The following is a 19,813-nucleotide window of genomic DNA, read 5'->3' as shown; positions in this document are numbered from 1 at the left end:
TGCACATGGCCTGGTATAAAATAATACTTTGAGATGGACATTTTTCTTCTGCTTCCTGAACCCAACATGTCCGATACACACACACACACACACACACACACACACACACACACACACACACACACACACACACACACACACACACACACACACACACACACACACAGAGGGCAGTCACAGTGCAGCGCCCAATGACCAGTGTAGAGTGTCTCCAAAATGGGCCCCCTATATCTACTGTATATCATACCAACCACCTTGAATCTCAGCAGCCCCATTTGATTTCGGAAACTGCCCCGTCCTCGTCCCCTGTGAGCTAATGATTGAATGACAGAATCTGTCCAACAGCCAAAGGGTTTGTCTTGCCTAATGTAGGTATGTTGTGGGTGGATTTGCACAGTGTTGGACTCAGTTGGACTCAGCCCTCAAATCCACAAGGGAATTTATTTCCTCTGCTTTGTGGGAATTCTAAACACCGATACAAAACACAGGTAAGTTATGATTGGTTTTCTTGATTATGAGATTAAGAAACAGAATATCAAACAGTCAGCAATGGCCCTGCTATGTCTTAAAAATTGTTAGCTAATAGCATTACTTTCTGTGAAATACTAAATATCAGGGAGGCTTTTCTAGAGGGTTGATGTCAACATCACAGTCAGCATCTAGCTGAATTGTAATTCCCCTCACCCAATACATTTGGGGAAAGTGTTCCATTTTGCCCACTGTACTCAATGTGCTCACTCAAAGAACAGAGGTATTTGAAATACTAGAATATACATTTCATTCAAATCTCTTCATTCTAATTTCTACAGTGAATAATGTGGAAAGACTGGTTCCATGTTATGGCTGATGCTCCACCTCTCTTACCAAGGGAACACTTCCGACATAAATTGTCCTCCCAGATGCCAGTGTTTCACGTCGACTAAGGTGATGTGTTCTGAGGAGAGCATGAGAAGCATGCCCACGAACATCTCCACACAGGTGAAGGAGTTGGTCATTATGACGACGGGAATGACGCACCTGGGCTCGATCACGATGCAGTACAGCCACCATCTCACCAAGCTGGTCTTCTTCAACAATTTGCTGCGGGATGTCTCCACCATGGCCTTTGATCGCTTGACCGGGCTCGAGGAGCTGGAGATCAGCGGCAACTCTTGGCTGGATTGTTTGAACCCAGGTACTTTCAGCAAGCAGAGAAACCTCACCAAACTTTTGCTCAACTTCAACAGGTTCAAGTCACTGAATGACGGCCTCTTCAGTTCGCTTCAGAAGCTGAGGACTCTTCAGCTGAAGGGCAACATCATCTCCCACCTGCCCAGGCAGCTCTTCCAGAACCTGAGTATTCACACTCTTGACTTGTCCCTGAACATGCTCACAGGGGTGGACAAGGAGCTCCTCAGCGGCTTGTCCCAGCTAGAGTCCCTCAAACTGGGCTACAATATGATCAACGTCCTCTTGCCAGACACTTTCCACAACATCTCCCACGTGAAAGAGCTTTGCCTGCAGGGAAACCAGATATCTTACCTCCCTCAGGGTGTCTTTTCACATTTACAGAAACTAGAAGAGCTGAACCTTCGCAGCAACTTGATCACAAATGTGAGCTCTGGAACCTTTCCCATTGGCTTGAAAGAGCTGGATCTCAAAGGCAACAGGCTGGTTCAGCTTTCGCCTGACTCGTTCGGCCGTCTAACCAGTCTCACACACCTGTTTCTATCAATGAACCAGCTCACTAACCTTCCAGAGGACGTCTTTCGGAACCTGACGGGCCTGCAAAACCTGGACCTCTCGGAGAACCAGCTCACATCGCTGCCGGGAACTATCTTCCAAGATCTCACCAAGATTGAAATCGTCCACCTGCAGAATAACAACCTGAGCTCTCTGGAGGCCATGCTGTTTGAGGACCAGGCCTTCTTGGAGCAGCTGTACCTCTCAGAGAACAACCTCCAGACCCTTCCTCAGGGCTTCTTTGACCCGTTCTTACACGAGAATGTGATGAGACTGCGCAGGAACCCCTGGAGCTGCGACTGCCACATGCTACATCTGTATGACTATGTGGCGGAGCACGGTCACATGGTGGAGGACCTGAGTAATGTGTATTGTAAAGGCCCTGAGCCTTTGAGAGGACAGGGTCTGGTCTCCTTAGAGAGGGACCAGCTGGTGTGTCCAGGTAATTTCTCTTCTAGAGCCAAAGCCACCTCCTTCCAAGGCTTGGAAGAGAGGCCACACCCTAGCAAGTGTACTGTCCAGTTCATCAACGATAACATGACTATCAAGTGCAAAGTGACTAAATGTTCCCCACTGAGACTTATGGTGCATTTCAAAGAAGGGGACGGCACCACGTCTGAGTACATCATGAAAAAGGACTGGGCAGAATCTTCACAGTGTAGCAATGGGACTATAACTCTCACTGTGTGAATGGTGTTTATCAGTGCATTGGCTGAAGCTTTGCAATAACTTCTCTATGCAGATTGGATTTTCTTTATCCATCTATGTACATCATAGAGTTTTATCAAACACACAATATTTTATATGCCAACATACTGTAGATGAGAGTGAATTCCACCTGAATTTCATTTAATTTTGAAGGTATTGGCTTTGAATAATTTATAATATGATGTCTTGCGGACACAAGCAGTATTGGTATGGGCTTAAACAAATCTCTCCTACTGCCAATGTCAATATTGTACAGACTTTTAACTAAACTAAAAACTGATAACCAGGCTGACGGTGTTTCCCACTCATAGCTGAGAGATAAGAGAGGTGGATGAACTATCTTTTGCGAGGTTCAAAGTTCATCCCTAGAGTTCTAGAGACAATGTAATGAACATAGTACCATCCACACAATCATATACTAACAGATATATCTACTGCAATGTCTGCTCTTGCCAGCAGATGACTCTATTCCTCCATTGACTTCACTGGCCATGTTCCTTAAGTTTACTCACACTTTCGGCACCACTGTCACTTGTAGATTATCTGTAGATTCTCAAACATCAACACACATGTTTAGATGTAGTAGATGGTAACTCTGTTGACATGCAACAACAAATTCACATACTGCTTTCAACCACGCCAGCAATGAAATTTGTTGTTTTGTGTAGTTGATTAGTCTGAATGAATTTAACTGACAATCAGTGTATGGCTAATTGAACATCTCTAAAACTATTAATCCTCCTGTGGAAGACAATATAATTAATGTGGTAACCTTGTTTCTCTCCATTTTAAAGTAATCAATGCAGTTAACATGTGAAGTAGTCCATTTGGAGTAGTCCATGTGGAGTAATCCATTTGGAAATATATTTGAATAACTCTTGTATTATCATTTATTATAAATAATTTAAATAAGAAAGACCCTGCAAAAGATCAAAGATGTTATAGCGAAATCAGAGAAAACAAAATTCTGGAACACAAATCCAACAAACTTAAGCATGGGTGCAGGTGCATACAAATCTCCCCCATGGAGATCAATTTAAGAGCTTCTCTCACTCTTTTATTCTGGGGTTTAAAAGTTGATCGAGACAAACAAGTCGTCCACAGAGACTTGTCTTCACACCCCTCTGCCCCTGGACACAGGAGAAGATGATAGTACCAGGGAGAGAAAAGAGAGAGATGAGGAAGGAGGGGGGAGAAGGGGAAAGGGATGAGTGGGGCCCACAGAAGACAACACCTTGAATAAAGCACTCTAACCCCAGGGTTTATAAGGGCCAGGGGTCATCGGGTCAATTGTGTCCTTGGTCTGAGCTGACATCACAATTCAAATGACAAAGTAGCAGCGTCCAAAGTTGGCAGGGATGGCATGAAACAGAGTAATCCTCACTTGACCAAAACTAAGAGGTAAACATGAATTGTTGGGAAATATTTGTCCCAATACACATATCTAATGATCACCAAATGAGCACAATATAAGTACTGGGGTGTTCACTCAAATATCACTGGTCCTATAACTAGCCTTTTAGGGGCCCTAAGCGAGATTTGGTTGGGGAGCCACCCAACTAGCGTTAAAACTTTTTAGCGGTCCCCCTCTTGACAGCGGAGAGAAAAATGAAAGTTTGAAAGTTAATTTCCTGCAATTCTACACATTTTCTCATGGGGCATAGTTTTAAAGCTAATTTCCTTTAATTGTACCCATTTTGCAATGACTTATGCCATGTTAATACAGTATGATATCTGAGTGAGAATGACTAACAAAATCATAGAGGGCCCCCTAGAGGTAAGGGTATGTGCCCTGCGTACCGGTTTGTATTTGGCAATGATAACTGCAAGTTTAGATAGCTGGCTAGACTAACTACCAACTACTGCTGAAGCACAGCCGAATTTAGAAATTGTGCTTGGTGTACTACTATTCTTACTCTCAACTCTCGCTTTTGTCGCTTATGCCTGGGGCCAGCTGCCTATAGCTTTGGTGCACAACAAGTCTATTCAGCCATTAAGACGAAGCTGGACACTAACCCAAAAATACAAATGGAATTTGAGGTTTAGCATTTTGTTGATTGAACACAATTCTAGAATTAATTTAAAACTTGTCTTTTCAATCAATCAGCTACTCGGTATGGAATGCAGAGCAGCTTTGCACCGGTATGAAGTTTGTCCCTTTATTTACACCGGTATAAAGTTTACCATCTTTATTTGCACTTAGGGACAGTTATAACAGGTAAAATACTAACATCAACATAAATCAATCAGACTGTAAATTAGCTTGATTACAACCATACGGCTAACAACCCAATCGGCAGCTGCAATGACTGATGTCCTGAGGAGAGGTCAATTAGCCAGATCGGGACCCCTCTCTTATCTCCTTTCTCCTGTAACTTTAATAGAGTTATCATCACCATCAAATCAGTCATTAAGATCCATTAGACCATCACTGACAGTTACCAGCAGGGGAATAGAAGTGATGGAATGGTAAATTTACAGCAGTGGGGAGGGAGTTAAGAGGCTGTGCTGCTGTCCTGCGAAGCTGGTTGAAAACCACCTTTTAACCCCCAGTCCTTCACTTATAGGCTAGTTAGTGCTGGGCACCATACTTCACACAGCACCTCTTCAGCTGGAAGGGTGGGGATTGTATGGAAGGGATGCGGGATCTCGAAGTGGGGGCATTATCTCCCAGGACACACAATGTCCAATGACACAAATGCGCTGAGAGGTTTCCCACAGAGTTTAGGACAGCCAAGGAGAGGAGAGTGGCTGAGAGGGAAGACCAGAGCTCAGAGGACAAAGGGGATAGGTCGTCTGAGATCTACAACCTGAGGAGAGGGTTTTGGTTATGGCCATCATTTGTGGTCAGAGGCTTTGAGACGATACACAACTGGTGCAGTTATAGCCTCTGGGGCAGTTATAGCCTCTGGGGCAGTTATAGCCTCTGGGGCAGTTATAGCCTCTGGGGCAGTTGTAGACTCCGGGGCAGTTGTAGACTCCGGTGCAGTTGTAGACTGAGGCAGTTGTAGCCTCTGGGGCAGTTATAGCCTCTGGGGCAGTTGTAGACTCTGGGGCAGTTGTAGACTGAGGCAGTTATAACCTCTGGGGCAGTTATAGCCTCTGGGTATCGCCTTTGTTGTGAGAGTGTAATTGTAACAGGTTCAAGTCAGGACATCATAGAGATAAGACAAGGTCATATATCAATTCACTCGTATAAAAGACAATAGGTCTACATTACAGGCTAAAACCATTTTGCAAGGTAGTAATGTTTTATATCTACAATGTTTATCCTCATCATCTCACTTACAGTCAGTTGTCGACCAATTCAGTCAATGGCGGATTGAGAGCCAGCACTGTGGATTCAGTGCCATTTGAAACATTTTGGTTATTTAGCAGATGCTCTTCTGTGCCTTGCTCAAGGGCACATATACCTATTTTTCACCTAGTCAGCTCAGGGATTCAAACCAGATACCTTTCGGTTACTGGCCCAATGCTCTTAACCACTAGGCTACCTGTCGCATTCTGCCACAGGTCTCTCCCTCATACTCATGCACCATGATACAATGATGAGCCACATCCCCCCCTAAACACAAACAGGCCTGTTTACCCTTCATTCCTGGGGGTTAATATTCCTCCCTCTTTATGCATCCAAACACCCAAGGCATGAGACAATGAGTTTCGCTGACCAAATTAGGAACAGCTGACCTGATGCTGATGTTATGTGGATGAGGAGAGCAGGCCCAAATGGTAATCCCTTCTAGCTGCACTGCTCTTCACCCAGTCTCCTCTGTGGGAGGATAACAAGAGAATTTAAGCTTCTTATCACCAAATTACAATTATTGAGGAAGAATGAATCAGCAGCCCTGGACAGAGGGACCTGAGGGACCTGAGGGACCTGCTCTTATAACGGAGATCCTGGTTTTGTTTGTGACACTTGGGACACTCCAGATGGAGTGTTTGTTATTATGCATGCAACTCATGCTTTGTTGTATCTCAATGGAGATTCCCCATTTCAATGTTTTTATTGTTGTTTTCAATTATACACTGAGCAAAAGTATAAACACAACATGTAAAGTGGGTCCCATGTTTCATGAGCTGAAATAAAATATCCCAGAAAATGTCTCTCAAATTTTGTCCACAAATTTGTTTACATACCTGTTAGTGAGCATTTCTCCTTTGCCAAAACAATCCATCTGTCATGACTTCCGCCGAAGTTGGTCCCTCTCCTTGTTCGGGCGGCGTTCGATGTCACCGACCTTCTAGCCATTGCCGATCCATTTTTCATTTTCCATTGGTTTTGTCTTGTCTTCCATCACACCTGGTTCCAATTCCATCAATTACATGTTGTGTATTTAACCCCCTGTTCCCCCCCATGTCCTTGTCCGTAATTGTTTGTTGTAGTGCTTGTGCACGGTATGCTGGTAGTTACTGGGTTTTGTTTGACCCATTTATTGTATTATTCTGTTGACGGTGGTTTATGGTTATTAAACACAACCGTTGTAAATCAGTTTCCGCTCTCCTGCGCCTGGCTTCTCTGCCGCCAGTAGCATCGCATTACAGAATTACGGACCGCTACTAAGGAGTCAGCAGGAGCAGGTACCCCGGTTATAGGGGTGGAGGAACGTGTCCGGGAGCACGCAGCAATGCTCCAACATCTTGGCACCGCCATGGACCGCGTTGTCCAGACAATGGACTGCTGGGAGAGACAGGGAGTTCTTCCACCGCCTCCACCAGCACAACCGGGGTCTCCACTGAGCGCCCCTCTTCATCCTGGTCCCAGTGGGATTTGTCTCTCCCTGCCCCAGGAATACGATGGGAAGGCTGCGAACTGCCAGGGGTTCCTTCTACAACTGGACCTATACCTGGCCACCGTCCACCCGGCTCCGTCGGGCCGTGAGAAGGTGTCCGCCCTCGTCTTGTGCCTCACCGGGAAAGCCCTGGAGTGGGCCAACGCCGTGTGGAGAGAGGGAGATGCGGCGTTGGAGCAGTTTGAGGAGTTTACCCGCCGTTTCCAGGCAGTCTTCGACCACCCACCCGAGGATAGAGCGGCGGGTGAGCGCCTCTTCCATCTGAGGCAGGAGACGAGGAGCTGGACAAACGTGAGGGTGGTTTGACCAGCTGGACACCCTTTCCTCATCTGGACTGACCACCGCAACCTGGAGTACATCCGGGCAGCTAGGAGACTGAATCCTCGTCAGGCAAGGTGGGCCATGTTCTTTACCCGTTTTGTGTTTACCCTGTCCTACAGACCAGGTTCCCAGAATGTTAAGGCAGACGCACTGTCCCGGCTGTATGACACAGAGGAGCAGCCCATGGATCAGACTCCCATTCTCCCGGCCTCCTGCCTGGTAGCGCCGGTCGTGTGGGAGCTGGACGCGGACATTGAGCGGGCTTGCGTACTGAACCCGCTCCACTCCAGTGTCCGGTCGGACTTCAGTACGTTCCGTCTGCTGTCCGTAACCAGTTGATCTATCTGGGCCCACACATCACCCTCCTCTGGTCATCCGGGGATCGGTCGGACGGTGCGCTGTCTGTCTGGGAAGTACTGGTGGCCCACCTTGGCTCGGGACGTGAGGGTTTATGTTTCCTCCTGCTCGGTGTGCGCCCAGTGTAAGGCTCCTAGGCACGTGCCCAGAGGTAAGCTACATACATCACTTACCCGTTCCACAACGGCCTTGGTCACACCTGTCGGTTGATTTTCTAATGGATCTTCCTCCCTCACAGGGGAACACCACGATCTTGGTCGTTGTGGATCGTTTCTCTAAGTCCTGTCGTCTCCTCCCTCTGCCCGGTCTCCCTACGGCCCTACAAACTGCGGAGGCCCTGTTTACACACGTCTTCCGGCACTACGGGGTGCCTGAGGATATAGTGTCTGATCGGGGTCCCCAGTTCACTTCGAGAGTCTGGAGGGCGTTCATGGAACGTTTGGGCGTCTCGATCAGCCTTACCTCGGGTTTTCACCCCGAGAGTAATGAGCAGGTGGAGAGAGTGAACCAGGATGTGGGCAGGTTTCTGCGGTCCTATTGCCAGGACCGGCCGGGGGAGTGGGCGGCGTTCATGCCCTGGGCAGAGATGGCGCAGAACTCGCTCCGCCACTCTGCCACTCCTCCACTAACCTCTCCCCCTTTCAGTGTGTATTGGGGTACCAGCCGGTTCTGGCACCGTGGCATCGGAGTCAAACCGAGACTCCTGCGGTGAACGAGTGGTTCAGACGTGCAGAGGAGACCTGGGAAGCCACCCATGGCCATCTCAAGCAGGCCACGCTGCGCCAAAAGACCAGCGCGGACCGTCACCGCAGTGAGGCCCCGGTGTTCGCACCAGGGGACAGGGTCTGGCTCTCGACCCCAAAACTGCCCCTCCACCTGCCCTGCCGGAAGCTGGGCCCGCGGTTTGTGGGGCTATTCAAAGTCCCAAGGAGAGTAAATGAGGTATGTTACAGGTTACAGCTTCCACCCGATTACCATATTAACCCCTCGTTCCATGTGTCTCTCCTCAGGCCGGTGGTGGCTGGTCCGCTCACAATATCACGATGAGCGTCTGCTAAATGACTAAAATGTAAAAATGTCAATGAGAAAGAGACTGATTCTCTCATCGTGAACCCCCTGCGTCTCCATGGCCAGGAGAACAGAGTGTAGTAAACAGGCACACTTTTTATTCCGGTCAAAATGACAGCACAAAAATAAAAATGTGCCCAAAACACGGAACATAGACAAAAAGTAATGCGCCTAACAATATCCAAAATATCAAAATACACGTAACACAAATAATCCTACACAAAGACATGATGGGGAACAGAGGAATAAATACATATGAATTGATTGGGGAATGAAAACCAGGTGTGCAGGGAACAAGACAAAACAAATGGATACATGGAAAATGGAGTGGCGATGGATAGAAAGCCGGTGACGTCGACCGCCGAACACTGCCCGAACAAGGAAAGGAGCCGACTACGGCGGAAGTCGTGACACTCATGTTTTGAGGAAGCGTGCATTTGGCATGCTGACTGCAGGAATGTTCACCAGAGCTACCAGAGAATTGAACGTTCATTTCTCTACCAAAAGCCGCCTCCAATGTAATTTTTGAGAATTTGGTATATCCAACCAGCCTCACAATCGCAGACCACTTGTAACCACGCCAGCCCAGGACCTCCACATCCAGCTTCTTCACCAGTGGGATTGTCTGAGACCAGCCACCCAGACAGTTGATGAAACTGTGGGTTTGCACAACCGAAGACTTTCTTCACAAACTGTCAGAAACCGTCTCAGGGAAGCTCATCTGCACGTTGTCCTCACCAGGGTCTTAACCTGACTGCAGTTCGGCGTCTTAACCGACTTAAGTGGGCAAAGGCTCACCTTCGATGGCCACCGGCACACTGGAGAAGTGTGTTCTTCACAGGTTTCAACTGTGCAACGCAGATTGCAGACAGTGTGTAAGGCGTTGTGTGAGCAACCGGTTTGCTGATGTCAACGGTTTGAACAGAGTGCCCCATGGTGGGGTTATGGTATGGGCAGGCATAAGCTACGGACAACGGACGCAATTGCATTTTATTGATGGCAATTTGAATGCACAGACATACCATGATGAGATCCTGAGGCCCATTGTCGTGCCTTTCATCCACCGCCACCACCTCATGTTTCAGCATGATAATGCACAGTCCATGTTGCAAGGATCTGTACACAATTCCTGGAAGCTGAAAATGTCCCAGTTCTTCCAGGGCCTGCATACTCACCAGACATGTCACCACCCATTGAGCGTGTTTGAGATGCTCTGGATTGACGCGTATGACAGCGTGTTCCAGTACCCACCAGCAACTAGTAACTTCGCACAGCCATTGAAAAGGAGTGGGACAACATTCCACAGCCTTATAACTTCTATGCGAAGGAGATGTGTCGAGCTGCATGAGGCAAATGGTGGTCACACCAGATACTGACTGGTGCTCTGATCCACGCCCCTACATTTTGTTTTTAAGGTGTCTGTGACCAACAAATGCATAGCTGTATTCCCAGTCATGTGAAATCCATAGATTAGGGACTAATTCATTTACTTCAATTGACCGATTTCCTTATATGAACTGTAACTCATGTTGCATGTTGTGTTTTATATTGTTATTCAGTGTAGTTTGTAGATAGCCAAGTCAATGGGGATTCCAATGAAGAGTTGTGGAGAAAGAGTTGTAGAGGCTCCAAGACAATATTGGAAAGATAATCCCTCCTTTTTAAAACAACAACGTATCTATCATGCTGCAAGTAATTACTAGACAAAATCATGGTGGTACTCCTTAAATTTAGAGTCCTTAGTTGCTACATCCAATTTTGGACTTAGAAATGAATGATATATATCCATTGATTCTTGAAGAATATAACTTATAAATAATGTCTCATGAGCTTAGTTCAACAGCTGTACCCCATCAGAACCCAAAATATAAGCTTGTTTTACTCCAATGTTTGTAAACAACGTAAACACTATAAAGCCTCAAAACATGGTTAAAACTACACATTTGATATCATGGATGGTCAGTCCTTGCGTCCATAACTCTGTCTATGAACTTGAAAGGGATTACATTTCTCCAGCCCCATCCCTCAGCTTGTTACCGAAACAGAGGCTGGAGAGCTGTAAGGATTCCAGCTTTAAAACACTACGAAGTCTGTGGAGGAGGGATTGACATGTTGATGGCTTCTTTAAGCAATCTAAATAGGAATATCCACAGCCTGGTCCCAGACCTGTTTGTGTTGTTTGTGTCCAACTCCTATGGTCATTGTCGTGCTAACACCATATGAGTTGGACACAAACAACACAAACAGATCTGGGACATATTCTATAATTACCATGCTTCAGGTGGGGATCCAACAAACAGATACAAATCATATGATTATATTTTAATAAGAGCATGATCACATGATCAGAAAGTCCTGCTTCTAGTCAGGATGACTTTTGGACCACAATAAGCCGGGATGCAACAGGCCTGCAATATTTTGGGCAAGGCATCCACAAGTCCCCACAAGTCCCCATAAACACCCCTAAAACCCCCTCTAAACCACACCTTGGGTCTGGGATACGTACACACCCCTAAAACCCCCTCTAAACCACACCTTGGGTCAGGGATACATACACACCCCTAAAACTCCCTCTAAACCACACCTTGAGTCAGGGATACATACACACCGCTAAAATCCCCATACAACTTTTGCAAGCCTTCTCAACGGTCACCCTCGGATGCCTCACACATGGTCCTTCAGTCTCCTGTCCGCCTGCCCCGTCAGAAAGACCGACAGCCTAAAAGGCCAAGGTTGTAACCGAACCATCCTGAGTTATGGGGCTGTCTTACTTTGAAGGGACACCTGCAGTGAAAGTGTATCTTTATGGCACTGGCCATAACCCCATATGGGCAGAGAGCCAAGCGTAACAAGAACAGGAGTAGAAAGGAACCCTCAAACGAGACCGGCAGACACCAAAGCCAACATCTTTGAAGATCTGGTAGCTAGTGATGAAGTGCAGTAGTCATATCCTTGATTTGAGACATGTGACATCATTCCACAGCAATTGTCGTCTCTACAGCGAAAAATTCAACCATTGAGATGTCAGATTGTCATGTTGCCACTTGACAACATTGTTTAAAAGCTAAGTAAACACGGCATAGGACCTTCAAAAAGTGTCTCAGAGTAGGAGTGCTGATCTAGGATCCGTGTTTGCCTTTTGGATAATAATGAACAATATTATATGGACACTAATAGTCACCGACACATTATGCATGTATAACTAGAGAATTCTAGGCATTCATACCCAAGCATGAAAGGGTTTGCTGGCCTGTGATGATACACATTCATGTATCTGCACAACCTTCATGTCCAAGTATGTAAGTCCTTGAGAATAATTATCTTGTTTTCAATAACAAGCTCATAACTCAAAGAGAAGAGAATAGGATGTGTTGACGAGGGGCCATTCTCTAGTTCACAAGTATCTGAATTCATTCACCACTGATGTCAAATGCATAATCTATGGATTTGTTTAGCGTCACCATTGCATGTGAACTATTTGCCCATAGAGTTCACCCTTGGAAAACATTGTTACAGCCCCCAAGAAAAATACAGGCCAATTCACCATAGAGGCAGTCACAGCGGAGGTTTCCGATACATGTCAGGAAGATAGGTTTCCCATAGCAGGGTTCCTGTCACCATGTCACTGTCTTTGTGACCAACAACTCATCCATCACAGATTACACTGAGGGGCCAGGCCTGAGCTAACTTAAAGCTTGTCATACTCCCTTTTAGAAGGTATGGGAAAAACGAGCATCAAACCCAGGGGGCGAGAGGGAAGGCCTGGAAGGCCCGCAATAGAAGAAAAGAGGCAGGAAGGAGGGGAAAGGAGAAGAATGAGACTGGCTGGGCCAATGTCTTAGCTAGCACTGGTAAACAGTGTTGATATTTCTCTGAGTAGAGTGACCCTCAGCTGTTGTTAAATCCCGGGCCGGCCTCCACCCAACACCAGTCCAAATGCATCCATTATACTTCAGGTGGTCCACAGGAAGGAGTTGAGAGAGGAGCTGGCGATTGGCTAGAAGAAACTAAAATCTGAGCAGAGACTCAGTAGTAGCCCTCTTGTCTCTGAAGAGAGTAGCCTGGCCTTAGAGGAGTCTTGGGACCTACTCAACAATGAGCCTCTAGTCCCAGCATGGTGAAAGTGACAGCATGGTCCTCCCCCCTGCGGACCATTAAACCTCTTCCTGGATAAACAAGAGCTGGGTCCTTTATGAAGAGTGAGAGGGCCACACAGAGAGGAGTCATTGAGCCATTGAGGGGCCTGCCTTTGTTTTTGTGTTGTGGGGCCCTTTCTCAAAGGCCAGTTCTGATCAGGGAGGCTCTATTTGGCTTTTAGGGCTCTTACACATTGCCAGGATGGTATGTTTTGGTCAAACAGAGATGTACTGTAAACTTAATTGACTGCATTATGAGCAGGAGCGGGTTTGACTGACATTATTTGGGAAGAGAGAGGGATTTTGCTGTGTTTCCAAGTTGAAAATATGCTGAGTTAGAAAGTTGTTCGATAATGAAAATACCTTTTATGATGAAACGTAATTATGTTACTGAGCCACCAAAGTTTAAAAAAGCAAATCTATTTAACCCAAAGGTGTTCAGCCATTTTCTAGGGGTGATATCTTAAAAGTGTGACAAAGATGCCCAATTGCACTGTATCACTTCAAATACTACACATTGGAAATTATTTTCAGACAAGTTTGTAATGCAGACTGATGTCTGCACTCTTACAATAAGACCATGGAGGTAAATTGCTGATTTTTTTGATTTTTTTAATAAATCAGTTCAATCACAAACACTCAGATTATTGCTCTCTCATTTTCCACCAGCTCTACCTTCTTCATGTTGTCAGAACGGTGTCCTATAGTGACAGAGGGACTAGAATATTTCAGACTGCATGTTGTATTGGAGCTGTCCAGTCCAAGCCTCGTCCCAGATCTGTTTGTGCTGTCTTGCCAACTCATATGGTCATTGTCATGCCAAACAGAGTTGCAAGGCAACACAAACAGATCTGGTTCTAGGCTAGTCCAGTCCTGTGAGGCAGCGTGACAGGCACCTGTGACCCCTGGTCAAGCTCTCCTTATGGCCCTCTGTGGGAGCATTCAACCCTGGACACACACTGGACACACACTGTGCTAGTCACTCCATTAGCTGGGTGCCAGACCGTTAAATAGACAGCAGCGCTATTCCCCGCCTGTCGCTAAGATAAGCCGCCAAGATCCCATGTGCAAACATGCACTTCCTGTATGTAAATCAAATAGGGGTTCAGGTCACTTTGAATAATTTAGCTATTAGTCTGATTTGCACCATCCAGTTACATTCAAAATGCATTGTGATGTTTGGGAGTATCCCTTTTAGCTTAATGACAAGCTTGACTCACAGTCACGAGTGTCAGTCATGATTTGAGCGGAGCATTGTCACACCTTCGGGAGCAAAACGCAAGTTACCTTGTTTCTGTATCATTTCTTACCACTACTTACGTAAAAGCATTTCTACTTTTTTAAGATAAATATTCTAAAGAATGAAGAGCACATAATAAAACTCCTGAACCTCGTGAATTTAATGTAGTATACTTAAGCAATGAGGCCTGAGGAGGTGCTGTTCTTATGCACAACGCAACGCAGAGTACCTTAGCCGTGGTATATTGGCCATATACCACAAATCCCTGTGGTGCCTTATTACTATTATAAACTGGTTATCAACGTAATTAGAGCAGTTAAAATAAATGTTTTGTCATACCCGTGGTATACGGTCTGATATACCACAGCTTTAAGCCAATCATCATTCAGTGCTCGAACCACCCAGTAAAAAATGTAGCTTGACGTTACTTTTGTTGTCGTATACCCCATTACTCGCACCCTAGATCTGTCCCCTCTGGTAACCTCTACCCGGAGCAACAGCATGCATGGAGGGGGTCACCATAAAGTCATTGCGTGTCACATGTATATAGTCATTGGGTATTGGTAACAAGCTAGGAACATTTTGTCTGGCCCTCCCAACTTTCTCCCTACCCTCCCTCCAGAACCTCTCTCTGTTCTCCCTTCTCTCTCTCCACCCTCCCTTCCTCTGGAACCTTCCCTCCCCATGTTCAGCTCCTGTCCTGTATGTCAAGATTTCCTCTGTGGCAGGCAGCCCTGCTCATGTGCGACAGACTCACCACCTCCCCCACCCCTATCCTGGCCGTTGCCTGCTGGGCTGAGAGTCGTTCTCACAACCTCTCAGGTTCCTCACCTCATCTAAGAGTTATTTATTTCCAGCCGGGGAAAAAGAAGAAGCAGAAGACAGATGAGGCTAACAGGGATGAGATGGGAAGATAACACTAGAGTCAGAGCACTAGAACATGGCCATGGGTTGGTGTGTCTACAGTACAGGCTTGAATGTTAATTCATAGAACTCTTGCATGCCCCTTCACCGATCAATGATAGCTCAGAGGTGAGGTTGGATGAGAAGGAAGATTTTTTGGTTTGCTCAGCAGAAAGAGCTGTTCTGTGTTCGGTGCATAGTCCAAGATCCGATAATTCTGTGTTTCATTTATTTCTGTGGTTAGATCAGCCTTAATAGGGTATTCAATCACAGAACACCCACATGACAAAATACTAGTATACTATGGTTAAATACTATTGTTTTGATCGTGTTGTTTTTGTGGACTTTAATGTGGTATTCACTATAGTGTTTTTGCAGACTAAAGTCCCCAAAAAACACTACAGTGAATACTTTGCGGACATGACTATAGTATAGTGCAGTAGTTACTGTAGTGTTGCGGACATGACTATAGTATACTGTAGTATTTACTGTAGTGTTGCGGACATGACTATAGTATACTGTAGTGTTGTGGACATCACTATAGTATACTGTAGTATTTACTGTTGATTTTTTGCAGACATTACTGTTATATTTACTATAGTAATTTTTTTAATTATCTTTGACATAGCAGTGGGGGCTTTGTCCTCAACAAAATACTCAAATAGCACATTTTCCATAACCTGTAAATAAGTAGGTAGGTAGGTAGGTAGGTAGGTAGGTAGGTAGGTAGGTAGTAGGTAGGTAGGTAGGTAGGTAGGTAGGTAGGTAGGTAGGTAGGTAGGTAGGAAGGAAGGAATGAGGTCTGAATGGATGGTTCAGAGCTTCTGCTCTTTTATACAACCTGTAGGGAACACAATATGTGATCTATACCTGTCATGTAGGTTTCTCACTTATGAGCTGAACAAATTGGGATATGGGGGAGGGGAATGGGCAGGGTATATGGAAATGAAATACTGTAGTATATATTATAGAAATTACTGTAGTGTTTTTATGGACTGTAGTGTTTTTGCAGATATTACTGTAGTATTTACTGTAGTGTTGTTGCGGTCTGGAGTATATTGTTGTATTTACTTTAGTATTCTACAGTATACTATATATACACTACCGTTCGAAAGTTTGGGGTCACTTAGAAATGTCCTTGTTTTTGAAAGAAAAACACATTTTTGTCCATTAAAATAACATCAAATTGACCAGAAATACAGTGTAGACATTGTTAATGTTGTAAATGACTATTGTAGCTGGAAACAGCAGATTTTTTTATGGAATATCTACATAGGCGTACAGAGGCCCATGATCAGCAACCATCACTCCTGTGTTCCACTGGCACGTTGTGTTAGCTAATCCAAGTTTATCATTTTAAAAGGCTAAGTGATCATTAGAAAACCCTTTTGCAATTATGTTAGCACAGCTGAAAACTGTTGTTCTCATTAAAGAAGCAATAAAACTGGCCTTCTTTAGACTAGTTGAGTATCTGGAGCATCAGCATTTGTGGGTTCGATTACAGGCTCAAAATGGCCAGAAACAAAGAACTTTCTTCTGAAACTCGTCAGTCTATTCTTGTTCTGAGAAATGAAGGCCATTCCATGCTAGAAATTGCCAAGAAACTGAAGATCTCGTACAACGCTGTGTACTACTCCCTTCACAGAACATTGCAAACTGGCCCTAACCAGAATAGAAAGAGGAGTGGGAGGCCCCGGTGCACAACTGAGCAAGAGGACAAGTACATTAGAGGGTCTAGTTTGAGAAACAGACGCCTCACAAGTCCTCAACTGGCAGCTTCTTTAAATAGTACCAGTCTAAACGTCAACAGTGAAGAGGCGACTCTGGGATGCTGGCCTTCTAGGCAGAGTTCCTCTGTCCAGTGTCTGTGTTCTTTTGCTCATCTTAATCTTTTCTTTTTATTGGTCAGTCTGAGACATGGATTTTTCTTTGAACGGTAGTGTATATTCTATAGTAAGTACAACACATGCTCAAGATATATTACTGTGTAGTATAGTACTCTACAGTATACTACAGTTTACAACATAATTCTAAGTACTGTGGTATTCTATAGTAAACTGTAGTAGTTTTTCATGTGGGTATCATTAGGGCAAGGATAGCCAATTATTTTAAATGTAGTTAAGAAGTCACAATTTTCAGGTGTTAAACATTGCAATTTCATTTGAAGAATTTATTGATTTCCTGAAGGAAGGCATTTGAGGGCATTTGAATAATTGTTGTATCACAACAATAAAACATGATCATGACATCACTGAAAATATATCTCATGGAAAAGTGTATTCTCCATCAAAGAACAACAACATGTGAGTAAGCATCACTCTTGACTATTGCTTTGAACAGCCTATACAAAAATATACAAAAACTGATATCAGAAAAAAATGTGTTATGGTGCATAAAAGTCCTTCAGTCTAATGACCCTACCATGGTCTCCACACGGAGTCTGCAGTGATGGGAGGTGCAACAGGTGACACCGCCACCGCAACTGTTGGATTGCCATGTAGGGCGTTTGGCACGCTCATATGCGCAAGGGCCGCGCTTGGAATCAGAAAGGCGAATTGTCCATCTGTCGCTGACACAATCTGAAGTCCACTGTATAATTTTGCCACTTCTGATGTGAAGTTGATTGGCGAGCCACTTTTGCAAGGCATGATTACATTCTGAGGCGACGCACTTGGGATTTGCACAATGGCTTGGCCAAGCGTTGGATGCGGAGGGTAGGGGAGGCTCTGGCGATGAGTTGAGTAGTTTACGGTGTTGATCTGTGACACACAACCGGCTAAGTGGCTGAGAAGTTGGGACATGACCTCCATGTTCACCCCTTCACATGTGGACAGAAAACGGGTGACTTCACTCATGCACTCGCTGAATCCCGCTCTGTACTTGCCAAGGACTGATGGATCCGTGCTTATAGCGCCTGTAAAGTGAAATAATATGATGTATTTGAGGATATATTGTTCAGAAAATCCTTTAAATGTAATTATATAATACTCAGTAGGTCTATCAATAGGTTTGATGGACTTATGCATATAGTACTGTGGGAACAGTCACAGATGCAATTTAAACATGCACGTCTAGAATGAAACCTACCAGTAATTTGAAGACGCTGCATATTCCTTAGGTGCTTCACAGTCATCTCAAGGATGTCTGCCTTCTCCAGCTTCGAATGCCTGGAGCTCTAAATAGACATCAAGAAGAATATTACACATGATTAATAATCTATTTGAGCTTCGTTTCAATCCATCAAATTAACATAATTATAGAAGCATATGTCGTAGAGGTACATTTCTATGATTATAAAAGCTTTTTTAAAAACGTACATCTTTCTTTAGAGCGTCCAGTATGAGTGTCTTGAGCTGTCCAAGGCTTTCGTTGATTCGCGCGCGTCTTCTCTTCTCCATAATTGGCTTAGAAGACTTGAAATAAAAAAACAAACCACATGATTATTAGACATGTAACTTATTGATTATTAGACATGTAACTTATTAACACCAATTGACATATAAAAAAAGGAATCGTTTTATTTCCGTGCTTTTCTGTAGGCCTACCTTTCTGTGCTCTGAGGCAGTCCTTAGTTTATCTGGATTTCCATTTACGCCCGACGGAGTGGCTGCAACAGAAGATGGGGAAGTTTTCTCCAAAATATCAGCCGGCATCTTCAATTTTTAATATCCCACAATCGTCCAGTCAACTTCAGCAAATCATTTGTCCCAAAATGGTTCAATTAAGTCCAGCCTATTGAGGAATATTCAAAAACCGGCCATGTACTTGTTTTCTGACCAACGCTGTTCGTTACAGGTGTTTATTACAACGTGCTGAGGCTACATCCTGCAGTTAACGACCTGCCAGTACGGTGTTGATAACAAGTCAACACTGTCACTTTCACCTCCGGTCATATTTATAGAGGAAGCTGCACGCGAATGGCTCGTGTGAATCGTCCCAAAGTTTAATTCTCCAACCTTCTACCAATGAGCGCGCGGGACACGTTGCCAGGGGGTCGGTTGGCTTCCATTGGCTATCTGGTGAGACCGTGGTCCACAGCACACAGTACAGATAGGCTACTACGTGATCAGAAACTTCCAACAGGTTCAATTTGATGAAACGTATTGATATAATATGAAGGTTTCAGTTGTCATAGTTATTTGTAACAGTCATTGAAGGTGGATAAAATACATGTATTGGCCCGTTCCCCAGTTTAATTGATCCTAGAACAAAAACTCTAAATAACAATACGTTTTTGTTGTACACTATTGACAACCCTTGACACACACGCACACACACACACGCACACTCTTTGGCTGTGTTTACACAGGCAGCCCAATTCTGATATTTTTTGCCACTAATTGGTCTTTTGACCAAACAGATCAAATCTTTTCCCCAATTAGATCAGAATTGGGCTGCCTGTGTAAAGACAGCCTTTCTCCCGCACACACAAGTACACTCCCCTACATACAGTGACAAGAAAAAGTATGTGAACCCTTTGGAATTACCTGTATTTCTGCATAAATTGGTCCTAAAATTGGACCTGATCTTCATCTAAGTCACAACAATAGACACAGTCTGCTTAAACT

General features: G+C 44.8%; 2 protein-coding genes across 2 annotated transcripts; one reads left to right on the top strand and one right to left on the bottom strand.

The window, feature by feature from the left end:
- Positions 1-379: 379 nt before the first annotated feature.
- zgc:153913 (LRR and PCC domain-containing protein) lies at positions 380-3,889 on the top strand. Its single transcript, XM_029726272.1, has 2 exons — positions 380-488; positions 810-3,889. The coding sequence occupies exon 2, from the start codon at positions 835-837 to the stop codon at positions 2,410-2,412; it is 1,578 nt and encodes a 525-aa protein (XP_029582132.1). The 5' UTR covers positions 380-488; positions 810-834; the 3' UTR covers positions 2,413-3,889.
- Positions 3,890-17,124: 13,235 nt separating this feature from the next.
- On the bottom strand, positions 17,125-19,521 carry LOC115170036 (transcription factor HES-1-B-like). Its single transcript, XM_029726271.1, has 4 exons — positions 18,791-19,521; positions 18,563-18,658; positions 18,333-18,420; positions 17,125-18,159 (listed from the first exon to the last, which is right to left on the bottom strand). Exons 1-4 carry the CDS (start codon positions 18,896-18,898, stop codon positions 17,663-17,665), a joined length of 789 nt encoding a protein of 262 aa, XP_029582131.1. The 5' UTR covers positions 18,899-19,521; the 3' UTR covers positions 17,125-17,662.
- Between the last annotated feature and the right edge of the window lie 292 nt (positions 19,522-19,813).

Source organism: Salmo trutta, chromosome 31 (assembly GCF_901001165.1).
Source record: "Salmo trutta chromosome 31, fSalTru1.1, whole genome shotgun sequence".
Classification (NCBI taxonomy): Eukaryota; Metazoa; Chordata; class Actinopteri; order Salmoniformes; family Salmonidae; genus Salmo; species Salmo trutta.
Note: the sequence above shows the minus strand (reverse complement) of the source record. Positions and strands in the feature narration are given on the sequence as shown.